Here is a 12,888-nt window from a genome sequence, read left to right as displayed (position 1 = left end):
AGTTCCCGTTGTTTTTGGTGTCTGTCCCCAGTGGCTAAAGTTGGTTCAGTGGGTTGTGTAGGCTTCCTGGTTGATGGGACTAGTGCCTGTGTTCTGGTGGATGAGGCTGGATCTTGTCTTTCTGGTGGGCAGGTCCACGTCTGGTGGTGTGTTTCGGGGTGTCTGTGGACTTATTATGATTTTATGCCTCTCTGCTACTGGGTAGGGTTGTGTTGCTGTCTTGCTAGTTGTTTGGCATAGGGTGTCCAGCACTGTAGCTTGCTGGTCGTTGAGTGAAGCTGGGTGTTGGTGTTGATATGGAGATCTCTGGGAGATTTTCGCCATTTGATATTACGTGGAGCTGGGAGGTCTCTTGTGGACCAGTATCCTGAAGTTGGCTCTCCCACCTCAGAGGCACAGCACTGACTCCTGGCTGGAGCACCAAGAGCCTTTCATCCACACAGCTTAGAACAAAAGAGAGAAAAAGAATAAAGAAAGAAAGAAGAAAGAAAGAAAGAAAGAAAGGGAGAGAGAGAAAGAAAGAAAGAAAGAAAGAAAAGAAAGAAAGAAAAAGAAAGAAAAAGAAAAAGAAAGAAAGAGAAAGAAAAAAGAAAGGAAAAGAAAAAAGAGGAAAAAATAAAGTTATTAAAATAAAAAATAATTATTAAGAAAAAAATGTTTTTAACGTAAAACAAAACAAAAAAACCCCGGACGGACAGAACCCTAGGACAAATGGTGAAAGCAAAGATATACAGACAAAATCTCACACAGAAGCATACACATACACACTCACAAAAAGAGGAAAAGGGGAAAAAATAATATATCTTGCTCTCAAAGTCCACCTCCTCAATTTGGGATGATTCGTTGTGTATTCAGGTATTCCACAGATGCAGGGTACATCATGTCGATTGTGCAGATTTAATCCGCTGCTCCTGAGTCTGCTGGGAGAAATTTCCCTTTCTTTTCTTTGTTTGCACAGCTCCTGGGGTTCAGCTTTGGATTTGGCCCCGCCTCTGCGTGTAGGTCGCTGGAGGGCGTCTGTTCTTCACTCAGACAGGACAGGGTTAAAAGAGCTGCTGATTCGGGGGCTCTGGCTCACTCAGGCTGGGGGGAGGGAGGGGTATGGATGCGGGGCGAGCCTGTGGCGGCAGAGGCCGGCATGATGTTGCACCAGCCTGAGGCGCGCCGTGCGTTCTCCTGGGGAAGTTGTCCCTGGATCCCCGGACCCTGGCCGTAGCGGGCTGCACAGCCTCCCGGGAGGGGAGGTGTGGATAGTGACCTGTGCTTGCACACGGGCTTCTTGGTGGCGGCAGCAGCGGCCTTAGCGTTTCATGCCCGTCTCTGGGGTCCGTGCTGATAGCCGCGGCTCGCGCCCATCTCTGGAGCTCCTTTAAGCAGCGCTCTTAATCCCCTCTCCTCGCGCACCAGGAAACAAAGAGGCAAGAAAAAGTCTCTTTCCACTTCGGCAGCTCCAGACTTTTCCCCGGACTCCCTTCCGGCTAGCCGTGGTGCACTAACCCCCTGCAGGCTGTGTTCACGCCACCAACCCCAGTCCTCTCCCTGTGATCCGACCGAAGCCCGAGCCTCAGCTCCCAGCCCCCGCCCACCCCGGCGTGTGAGCAGACAAGCCTCTCAGGCTGGTGAGTGCTGGTCAGCACCGATCCTCTGAGCGGGAAACTCTCCGCTTTGCCCTCCGCACCCCTGTGGCTGTGCTCTCCTCCACGGCTCCGAAGCTTCCCCCCTCCGCCACCCGCAATCTCCGCCCATGAAGGGGCTTCCTAGTGTGTGGAAACCTTTCCTCCTTCACAGCTCCCTCCCACTGGTGCAGGTCCCATCCCTATTCTTTTGTCTCTGTTTATTCTTTTTTCTTTTGCCCTACCCAGGTATGTAGGGAGTTTCTTGCCTTTTGGGAGGTCTGAGGTCTTCTGCCAGCATTCAGTAGGTGTTCTGTAGGAGTTGTTCCACGTGTAGATGTATTTCTGGTGTATCTGTGGGGAGGAAGGTGATCTCCGCGTTTTATTCTTCCGCCACCTTCCCCATCTCCGCTCTCTTTCTTTTTAAATCAAACCAACAATTGTTGAATTAATTTCCAATCTTGTTTTTTCTTCTGAGGCCAATTGTTGGACTTCTCTAGCTACTTTTTTTTCTAAGTTATTATTTGGGAAAGTATCCTTTTGGATCATGACAGAGTTCTGGCTGCTGTTTCCTTTAAGGGGAGCATTTCTTGTAGAAATATCAGCAAGGTGATTTCTCTTAGCTTCCAGAGAGTCAAGTTTATCATGCCCTGGAATCTTAATAATAGCTAATGTGGCAGGTAAAAGTATTGAATCTAACAATTCCTTAACATAGGGACAATTTTCAATTTTATTTCCACCGGAACTAAGGAAGCCATGTTTCTTCTACAACATTCCAAAATCATGAGCTATTCCAAAAGCATATCTACTATCAATATAAAAATTGACGTTTTTGCCTTTGGCAAAAGTGCAAGAGAGTGTAATTCAGCCTGTTGGGCTGAGGTAGCCATAGGTAAAGATGCTGTCTCAAAAATATCAAAAGATTTTAATAGCATACTCAGTACAATATTTGCCACTGCCATCTTTTAAAGGAGAGTCATCAGTGAACCATGAGAAGTCAACTTCACCCAAAGAAATTTAATGTAGGTTGAAATGAGGAGTCAGGTGGTGGTCCATTAGCATTACGCAGTTGTGAGGAACTTTGTCTGTGATGGAGGGGAGACAAGTATCAGGGTTAAGGTTACTGCAGTGTAAAAGAGTTATGGAGGAGACATTAACAACAAAAGTTCATAGGAGGTGAGGTCACTGACCGATAAATGTTGAATGTGATGAGAATACAGGAGAACTTCTACTGCACGATGCACAACAATGGCTAAAGGGGATTCCACAACAATTTTCTTGATGTCTTTAACCAAAAGAGCAATGGCAGTAATGGCCCTAAATGAAAGGTGATGTCCCTGTGTCACAGAGCCCAGTTGCTGACTATTACACCCTGTGGGCAGATGGTAATCGCCCTGTGGGTGAGTTCTTCAATGGCAGCCTCTTCCTTTTCATACATAAAAATTCAAAACTGATAATTGGAATGCCCAAGCGCAGGAGGGTACATAAAACTCTCCTTTAAGGCCTCAAAGGCTGTGCTGTCAGTTCTTACCATAAAATTGGGTCAGGGTCACATTATTGTTTAGTAAAATATACAGAAGTTTGCTGTAAGAGAGAAATTTGTAATCAAATTTTTGCAGTAGCCAACTAACCCAAGAAAACCTCATAGTTAGTGCTTAGTTTGGGCTTTGGGGAAACTTACAGAAATATGAAGCTTATCTGGATCTAGGTAGAGCCCTTGTTCTGACATCAGATACCCTAAATATTGATCCTGGGTTTGGGCAAACTATAACCTTTCCATGATGACTATATGTACTTTTAAAGCTAAAAGCTCTAGTGTATGAATGCTCTCTTCCTGTGAGGAGGTTTGAGAAGGAAAGCAGAGAAGCAAATCATCCACGTATTGCAACAAAGTAGAACCCTTAGGGGACTCCAAATCATTCAGAGCCTTCAAGCCTTGTGAGAAATAAGAAGGACTCTCAGTAAAATCCTGTGGCATTACTGTCCAGGTGATTTTTTTTTTTCCCAAGTGAAGACAAAAAGGTATTGTCTAACTTCATCAACTGGATTACTAAAGAATATGTTGCATAAGTCAAATACAGGAAGGAATTTGCATCCAGTGGAAATGGATGTTAATTGAGGATGAGGGTTAGGAACAACAGGGTGTAGAGGAATAACAATGTTTATTGCTCAGAGGTCCTGGAGAAACCTCAGTCCTTGGTGCTTAGGTTTTCTCACTGGTAAAGTAAGGGAATTACAGAGAGTGAGGCAGGAGATAGATGGGCCCCAAGATAGACATTTACAACTGGCCTCCTGTTTACATTTCATGAGGCAGGAAAAAGTGGGCTTTAGGCCAGAAACTTACAACTAGTCTCCCGATTGCATTTCCTGAGACAGGAGATAGGTGGGCTGCAGCTTAGGCATTTACAATCAGCCTCCTGATTGCTCTCCAAAATGAAAGTAATGACAGAGTAAATAGCCAAGCTTTGCCTCTTGTGGATGCCTTAAGATAACAGTCATAGCAAAAACCAAGATAACAGTCATGGCAAGAACAAAGAGAGGTAAAATTGATACAGCCACTGTGGAGAACAGTATGGAGGTTCCTTAAAAAACTACAAATAGAACTACCATACAACCCAGCAATCCCACCACCGGGCATATACCCTGAGAAAACCATAATTCAAAAAGAGTCATGTACCACAGTGTTCATTGCAGCTCTATTTACAATAGCCAGGACATGGAAGCAACCTAAGTGTCCATCAATAGGTGAATGGATAAAGAAGATGTGGCATACATGTATGATGGGATATTACTCAGCCATAAAAATAAATGAAATTGGGTTATTTGTAGTGAGGTTGATGGATCTAGAGACTGTTATACAGAGTGAAGTAAGCCAGAAAGAGGAAAACAAATACCGTATGCTAACACATATATATGGAATCGAAAAAAAATGGTTCTGAAGAACTTAGCGACAGGAGAGGAATAAAGATGCAGACATAGAGAATGGACTTGAGGATATGGGGAGGGGGAAGGGTAGGCTGGGACAAAGTGAAAGAGTGGCATGGACATATATACACTACCAAATGTAAAATACATAACTAGTGGGAAGCAGCTGCATAGCACAGGGAGATCAGCTCAGTGCTTGTGTCCACCTAGAGGGATGAGATAGGGAGGGTGGGAGGGAGATGCAAGAGGAAGGAGATAATGGGGATATATGTATACATATAGCTCATTCACTTTGTTATACAGCAGAAACTAACACACCTTTGTAAAGCAATTATATTCCAATAAAGATGTTAAAATAAATAAATAAATAAAAATAAAATAAAATAATAAAGAAAATTTTAAAAGCAATAATAAATATGGAAAAGAAAAAAAAAACCAAACACAAAGTTATGAGTAAGAGAAGAAATAGAAGTCCAACAGAGACTTTGGATTCACATCCCATTCAGTTTTCTTATTTTTGTAATAAAATATGTTACTTGGTAGTTATGAAGAGTAAATGTAAAAGGGATGTTAATAACATCAGTTTTCCATAATTTTTATGAAAATGGATTGTCTTCTTTATTTGTACTGCTGCCTTTTCTTTATCATTATTAAACTGTTGGTAAGGTGGTATATTTAATAAATAAAGATATTTGTGTCATATAAAATGTATTTTTTTAAATTTTGTACACTTAATAGATCAATCACATTATTCAAAGTTTTAAAAAAAAACCAGAAAAATGATGTATTGTTTTGTTCCATTGGTAAAACATGCAATTGCAGGAATTTATTCACAGTAGTAGTGATGGATTTATTGAAACTTCCATACAATTTTCCTAGTCCATACTGTGACAAAACCATTTCAACTTTATGAAATGATTCCTTAAAAAATGATACTTAATTCTTAAACAACTGAAAATAGAAATAATCAACAAAACATAATATTGGTTCCTTTATCTTTATAACACAGTGGTCTAGAGACCCTTTTAAAAGGAACTGTTAATTAAATTGTGTTTAATTTAAAACATGTTAAATCTACTCATCAGAGACTCTGAGATATCACACCTGGCAGATTCCACTCAAGGCTGGAGTAACAGCTTTAGAGGACAGGGATAACTCCAGCCCAGGAGAGGTCTTGAAAAGCTCTGATAGCTCTGGGTCAATCATAGTCATTCCCCCCTTTGGAACTTACGTTCCTTGGTTAGTCATCACTTTTTTATTAATCTTACCCCACTTCCTTGCTTGAATGGAAACTGAGCAGTAACTCTCTCAAGTGGAATTGCTTCACATCTCCCTCCCCTTGATTCAGAGTCAGTCTGGAATGATACACTCCTTGCTACTTAATGTTTTGCCCTGGCTATTGTTACCCCACTCCTTAAAAAAAAAATCCTTTAAGGCTCATGCTAGGGGAATACAGAACCCACTCTCCCCTCGTTGAGACAATTCACTAAGCTACTGAGCACTCCCTCTCATTTACAGGTGATGCAGGATTATGACTTTCTTTCCTCCCAGAATTCTGGACCTCAGCCATGTGGCCAATTCATCTTTCTTCTCATGACCTGATTTATCTCACTTTTTCTTATACTTTTGACTTTTCTGTGATCCAAAACTAAACCCTATATTACACTGCTATTTTGAACCACTAAACATCTATGTATCACTTCCTATCAATCCACATAGCACAAATACCTATTACAACTGCATTTTTTTTTTAAACTCTGGACTTATGGTCAGTGTTTCCTTCACTTCCCTCCCATGTATTTATTTCCCTTGTTGACAATCTGAGACTCTAAAGTCCATTGTTTCCTTGCCTTTATCTCCAGCTGTATCCATAGAGCTGAGCCTGAATTCAAGGTGAACCTTGTCCTTCACCGAATAGGACTGAGCTAAAACAACTGAGTGGTCTTAAAGCAGAATACACAGACAGGTAGCTCAGTATCACATTAAACTGGTGATATCCTACTTCAACTAGGAACTCAACTTTGCTCTCAAATCCACCTGTCTTCAGCCAGCTATCAATCCCATTTTAAAAAATGAGTCTGGAATGCCTTACCACTTTCTTCAAACCTTAACCTACATTCTTTGTGATAAATAAGAGCTGCTGACCTTGTCTCAGAAACACAAGCCATATAAGTCCTCGGATGGGAATTTGTCCAACTCCTAACTCTATTTCTTTGAACCCTCGTCAGATTAAAATTATTCTCTCCCTTCTGCCTCTCACACTAAATAAAATGTTTTCCCTATTGAATGCGGATATCTTCACATTTGCCCCCAGATCCCTTACTTTTCAACCTCAAGCCTTCAGTAATTAGTCTCTATATTTATTCCTCAAATTTTTGCTCACTAGTGGACCCTTGTTACAAGTATTCAAAACTTAATCAGATGCTAAAATCTTACATCTTACAAAAATACAACAACCTCTCCAATATAGGTATATTTATCTCATTCTTTCACAATTGCATTTCTCAGGGTAATTTTTTGCATATACACAAATGCTTGCATTTCCTTACAAGCCAGTCCCTCCCCCACTGTTATCAGTCTGATGTGCACTCTCCTCAGTCCAAAGATGCTGCCTTTCCCAGGAACAACAGTACCCTCTGTGTTGAGAACTTTGAGAAAAACATATTAATCCTCACCTTCCATGCTCAATGCCTCTTCTTTCCAGAACATTCTCTTCCCTTAGAAGAGTCTATACAACCACTTCACAATAACCCTTCCACCTCTGTGGTTATTCCTTCTTAGTCCCTTTTCAGGTTCCTCTCCTCTACTTAAAAGTTATGGAGTTATATTTTGAAAATCCTCCATGCTCTTTCACTTTTTTTTTTTCTTTGGTTTTCACTCTTTCTCTTGGAAATCTTATTCATTTCCATATTTTTGAATGTGATCTATATGTTTTAAAAAATTCCTAATTTTTACCTCTCAGTCAGGTTACTCCTCTGAGCTCCAGATCCATACATCCAAATGTCCATTCGGCATCCTCATATGTGGGTCAGTAATCTTTTTTCCCCATATGCAGAGCCAGGCACCCATCATGTTTAAAATTAGAAAGGATCTTTTGGTAAGATAACTTAAGTCTTATTAAATGTAAGGCACAATCAATATAATCAGAGACAAAGATTTGCAAGATAAGATATTTGATTGTTTTTGGATACTCTGTCCAAAGGTCCAGATCAATGATACTTTCCAGCCTATATCACCCATTTCCTGTCCTATCTCAGATTCCAGTACATTGCTTTCCTTCTACCCAGTATTTGAACCAGATGGATCTGATGAGGACTAACAAGAGTCCTCACAAGTCAAGTTCCAGGAGGAAGTGTGACCTTGAGCACTGGGAGAAGGAAGGTAAGAAGAACCAAGGACAGGTGGTGAGATGAAATTATATGAGCTAAAGAGTCAAACTGCACTTACCCCTGAAGCTCAGGGGTAGATGTGGAGCATATCACAAGTTTGTGAAGAGACTACAGACGGGTGCCACTTCACAGGAATAAATGATCCTAGATTTTCCACTCCTGAACTCATCACTGTGAGGCATTTCTATGATAGGTTACATTATCAAATCTAAATCAAACCAAACTCTTCTTCTGTGTGGGCTACTGCAATGGCTCCAGAATCTCTTGTTCTCTTTCAGTCTTTTCTCTAAACAGTAGTGGGATTTGCAAATGCAAAATATATCATGTGGGGGCCTCCCTGGTGGCGCAGTGGTTGGGAGTCCTCCTGCCGATGCAGGGGACACCAGTTCGTGCCCCGGTCCGGGAAGATCCCACATGCCGCGGAGCGGCTGGGCCCGTGAGCCATGGCCGCTGAGCCTGTGCGTCCGGAGCCTGTGCTCCGCAACGGGAGAGGCCACAACAGTGAGAGGCCCGCGTACCGCAAAAAAAAAAAATAAATGAATAAAATAAATAAATATATATATATCATGTCTTTCCAAATGGATACCCTTTGATAATCAATGATTTTTTTTTTTTAGTGTAAAATCCAAAAACCCTACAGGGCTTTGAATGACCTACATGGACTAGCTCCTGCCTTTCTCTCCAGACTCATCTATTTCCTCCATCCCCAGGTTCCCCTGGTTGCTTCTGCCATTTATGCCATGTTCTCTTCATGGACCACTATTTCCATTCTTATCCTTCTCATCCTGAACTGTAGGTTAAAGTGCTACATAAACATAGAATGCTTTGCTGTTGATGCTAAATGCTAAATGATGATTTAGACCTTATTGTTTTATATTAATGTATAAGCTTACACTTTATTTCATAGCAATCATCACAAATATAAAGAAATCAATTATTCCTTTGATGACTCATTACATATTTCTCTCTCCCTCAAGACTATAGGCTCCCTTAAGGCAAAGTCTTCCCTGGCCATTTCCTGAGTAACCCAGACTGCAGCAAGGAGATTGGCATATATCAAGGGACTGAAAATATTTGTGGAATTAGTGAATAGAATAGTGGGCAGGATTAGTAGAGGTCTTCTAAATATTGATTGACTTAAAATATAAAAGTGTTTTAAGCCTTTTAATATAGAGACTTTGACTCCTAGACTCACAAGAACATATAATACTTTGGGCTTTTCTTTCCCTTCACTTTTTTCCCTTCTCTTCCCTCTTCTTCCCTTCCCTTCTCTCTTCCTCCCTTCCTTCCTTCCTTTCTTCCTTCCCTTCTTTCTTTTGTCTTTTTCCCTCTCTTTCTCCTTACACCAGTTACTTCCCCTCCACCTATCTTCTCTCCCTCTCCCCCTTCCTTCTTTCTTTTCTTTCTTAGAATTTACAAAACAAACAAACAAAACCCTCCAAGTGACTATACTAAACCTTTGGCACTTCAAAAATCCTTCTTTGTTTTTTCCTGTCACTAAAAGATAATTCTGGTCAACACATATTTCACTTATCTTTTTTCTTTTTTTTTTTTTTTTCTTTTTTTTTTTGCGGTACGCGGGCCTCTCATTGTTGTGGCCTCTCCTGTTGTGGAGCACAGGCTCCGGACATGCAGACTCAGCGGCCATGGCTCACGGGCCCAGCTGCTCCGCGGCATGTGGGATCTTCCCGGACCAGGGCACGAACCCGCGTCCCCTGCATCAGCAGGCAGACACTCAACCACTGCGCCACCAGGGAAGTCCTATCTTTTCTTTTTTTCATTCATTCATTCCACAGATATTTAACAAGCACTGAGAGCACCAAGAATTGAGTCTACAAGACAAGTCTCCTAACAGTACTTAAAAGATGTATGATTTTCTGTACATAGGCTTTATGAACTCAACAGTAATCCTTTCATAGAATCTGAAAATATTGTGTATGTAAACATCATGCCCTGGAATTATAAAGTCAGATTCCCATCAGAAGGTGAAAGTGTCCAGGACAAAGTTGTCTCCAAAACTTTTTGATAGAGGCAGTTTATCTTCTGAGCAGTTGTTGGCAAGGGTCCATAAAGAAGCTGTTTTATTATGGCTTGTGGAATTTAAAGTAATGCCAGTGATGGCATTTAGGTTTGAAGGCTCTGAACCTGCCCCTCACTTATCCCTGAACTTAATCCACTCTGTATTCTGTGTGTTGATTTTCTTTATCCAATAAAGAAACCTGCCTTCACTCTTACTCCATAGATGCCACAAGTCCTTCTCACAACTTTTCTAACAGTGTCTTTGAAGTCTTTGTTTCTCAAGCTGTAGATAACAGGGTTCAGCAGTGGGGTGACCACAGTATAGAAGACAGAAATAATCTTGTTGATTTCTGGTGACAGGTGGGGATTGGGGCAAACATACATGGAGACTGTGGTTCCACAGTAGATAGTGACAACAGCCAAATGGGAGCCACATGTGGCAAAGGTCTTCACTCGGCCAGAGGCTGAAGGAATTCTCAATATGGAGGACACAATAAAAACATAGGACACAAGTGTAAGAAAAAAGCAAATGCACAGCACAGCAGTTGACAGGGTAAAGATGACCATCTCAGTGATATAAACATTGGAACATGAGGGCTGCATGAGGGGAGGGAGGTCACAGAAGAAATGATTGATCTGGTTGGGCCCACAAAAATCTAACTTGGAAATCATCAAGGAGGGCAGGAACCCTGTGCTGATCCCTGTCAACCAGGAGATTGCCACCAACTTGGTGCAGACCTCAGGACTCATCAGGAAAGTGTAGTGCAGTGGGCTACAGATGGCCAGATACCAGCCATAGGCCATCATGGCCAGAAGAAACACTTGGTAGCCCTGAAGAACGCAAAGAAGTAGAGCTGTGCTATACAGTCAGGGAAGGAGATGGCTTGGCCCTGGGAGAGCAGGTTGGCTAGGAGAAGGGGGACAATTGTGGATGTATATCAGATCTCCAGAAAGGAGAGGTGTTTGAGGAATGTGTACATAGGTCAGTGCAGTCGCTGGTCCTGGCTCACCACTATAATAATGACAATATTCCCTGTGACTGTGAGGAAGTAGATGAACAAGAAAATGGCAAAGAGCAACATCCACCACTCAAGAGCATTCTGGAATCCTAGCAGCTGAAACTCAGTAACAATGGACACATTTTGGGACTCCATTGCCTGTAGAGGAGAAAAACATTCTGGAAAATCACTGTACATAAGGCATAAAGATATAACTAATGATGTTTGGAACTTCAGAGACTAATTTTTTTAAATTAGTTCAGATCTTTATGTACTGCATTTTAGAGGAGCAAATGTATAATTTCAACTTGCTTTTAAAAAATACATTTTGATATCAGAAGCTGAATATGGATATTAGATTTTGGAAAGAACTTCAGCCAATTCCATTTGTTGGATTCTCTGACCTCTACAAGTGGTCTCAGGTCGAAAGATAGAGGCCAAAAAGGACTCTGATTGAAAGCAAACTTAGAAACCAACAATAACAACAAAGTTTAAAAAAAAGTCAAGCACATAAGGAAGCAAATACCTTCCTTTTCTCATAATTGGCTTCTTTGAAAAAGAAGTCAGATGCGGCATAAATCCTAAGATATCTTGGGAAAGTTTATTCATTCTCCCCTCAAACAATATTTAAGGATAACCTGCTCTTCACATGCATGTGTTTGCATGTGCGTGTGTGTGAAGCCCTGTCCTGAGATAACCTGTACCTCCATCGTTGTACTTTCTTGCCCAGATACCATGCTCAGCCATTGTAATCACTCCTTCCCGTATACATTCAACAATAAATCTTTCCTTTGCTTTCATTTAATTCATTGTCAAACCCAGTTCTGGTTAGTCAACATCCATCTGCCGTACATGAACTTCCATCCAGTAAAGGAGGTGACAGACAACAATGTAGCCATTTTAAAATTCACAACCAGTAAATTCCAGTGTGTCCTTATTGCTTGGAGCAACCATTCTACATTTCCTTCATCTAATCACTTTCCATTCTTCTCAATGATTATTTCATAATGTTCTTCTCATTTCAAACTTCCAACACTTCCTTGCTGTGTATCTATACCCTCAGCAATATATTGTACTATTAAACAACAACAACAAATCCAGAAAAACAAAACTGAAATCCTCCAATGGAAATATCCAGACCCTCAGGCTACTAATATCCCCAACTACCTACCATTAGTTCCTGTGCATCTATTTGTCCAGGTTAAGGGAAATCCCTCCACATGTGCTTCTGGTGTTACACCCTCTCACATAGTTGAAGGTATTTCAGGTACTACACCCTCCTATGCCCCTGAATAAATAATGGCCCCCTCTCTGTTGGATCATTTCCTCAGCATGTCAACAGGCTGGTTCTCTCCCTTTTAAAATGACAGAACAGAGAAAAAAAAGTCTTGTTGTTATTCTGTTCTCCTGCATTTTTCTGCTCATTTTTACTCCTTCCCTTCTTGAAAGTATTGTGTCTCCTAGTTGCCTGTATTCCCACTTGAATCCACTGAATTATGTTTTCCCTCTCCACTACACCAAAATCACTCTGTTGGACCATTGCCTTTCAATCATCCATCCTCATTCCTAATCATCCTGATTTGTTGTCAGTATTGCACAGTTGATTCCTCCCTCTTCCTGGATCTACTCTTGTTGATCAACGTGCATGACTACATGCTCTTTGAGTTCAACTGCAGGCTTGTCTTTTCACATTTTATCCATTTCTTCTTCTAGCAGCTCTACATCCTCCAACCTGCATATGTATGACCTCGGGGCTGAATACCTCTCAATCTACCTCACTTCCCTCATGGTTTCATGCAGTCTTTTGACTTTAAATGCCATCACTTGGCTTTCAACACCCTAAAGTGTGAATCAAACTTGAATATAAGACTCATGTAAACAACCGCCCTATTTGAAATGCATACTGACACATTTAATCAGCATCTGAAACAACACAAACTATCC

General features: G+C 41.3%; 1 protein-coding gene across 1 annotated transcript; it reads right to left on the bottom strand.

Annotated features, from left to right (window-relative positions):
* Positions 1–10,129: 10,129 nt before the first annotated feature.
* Positions 10,130–11,100, bottom strand: LOC114892192 (olfactory receptor 11L1-like). Its single transcript, XM_029216852.1, is given in 2 exon segments — positions 10,130–10,761; positions 10,764–11,100. Coding segments are annotated over 2 exon segments (969 nt in total).
* Positions 11,101–12,888: the final 1,788 nt, after the last annotated feature.

Source organism: Monodon monoceros, unplaced genomic scaffold, assembly GCF_005190385.1.
Source record: "Monodon monoceros isolate NGI ecotype Baffin Bay Population unplaced genomic scaffold, NGI_Narwhal_1 Super_Scaffold_12, whole genome shotgun sequence".
NCBI classification, from domain to species: Eukaryota; Metazoa; Chordata; class Mammalia; order Artiodactyla; family Monodontidae; genus Monodon; species Monodon monoceros.
The sequence above is the reverse complement of the archived record's forward strand: the minus strand, read 5'-3'. Positions and strand labels throughout refer to the sequence as shown.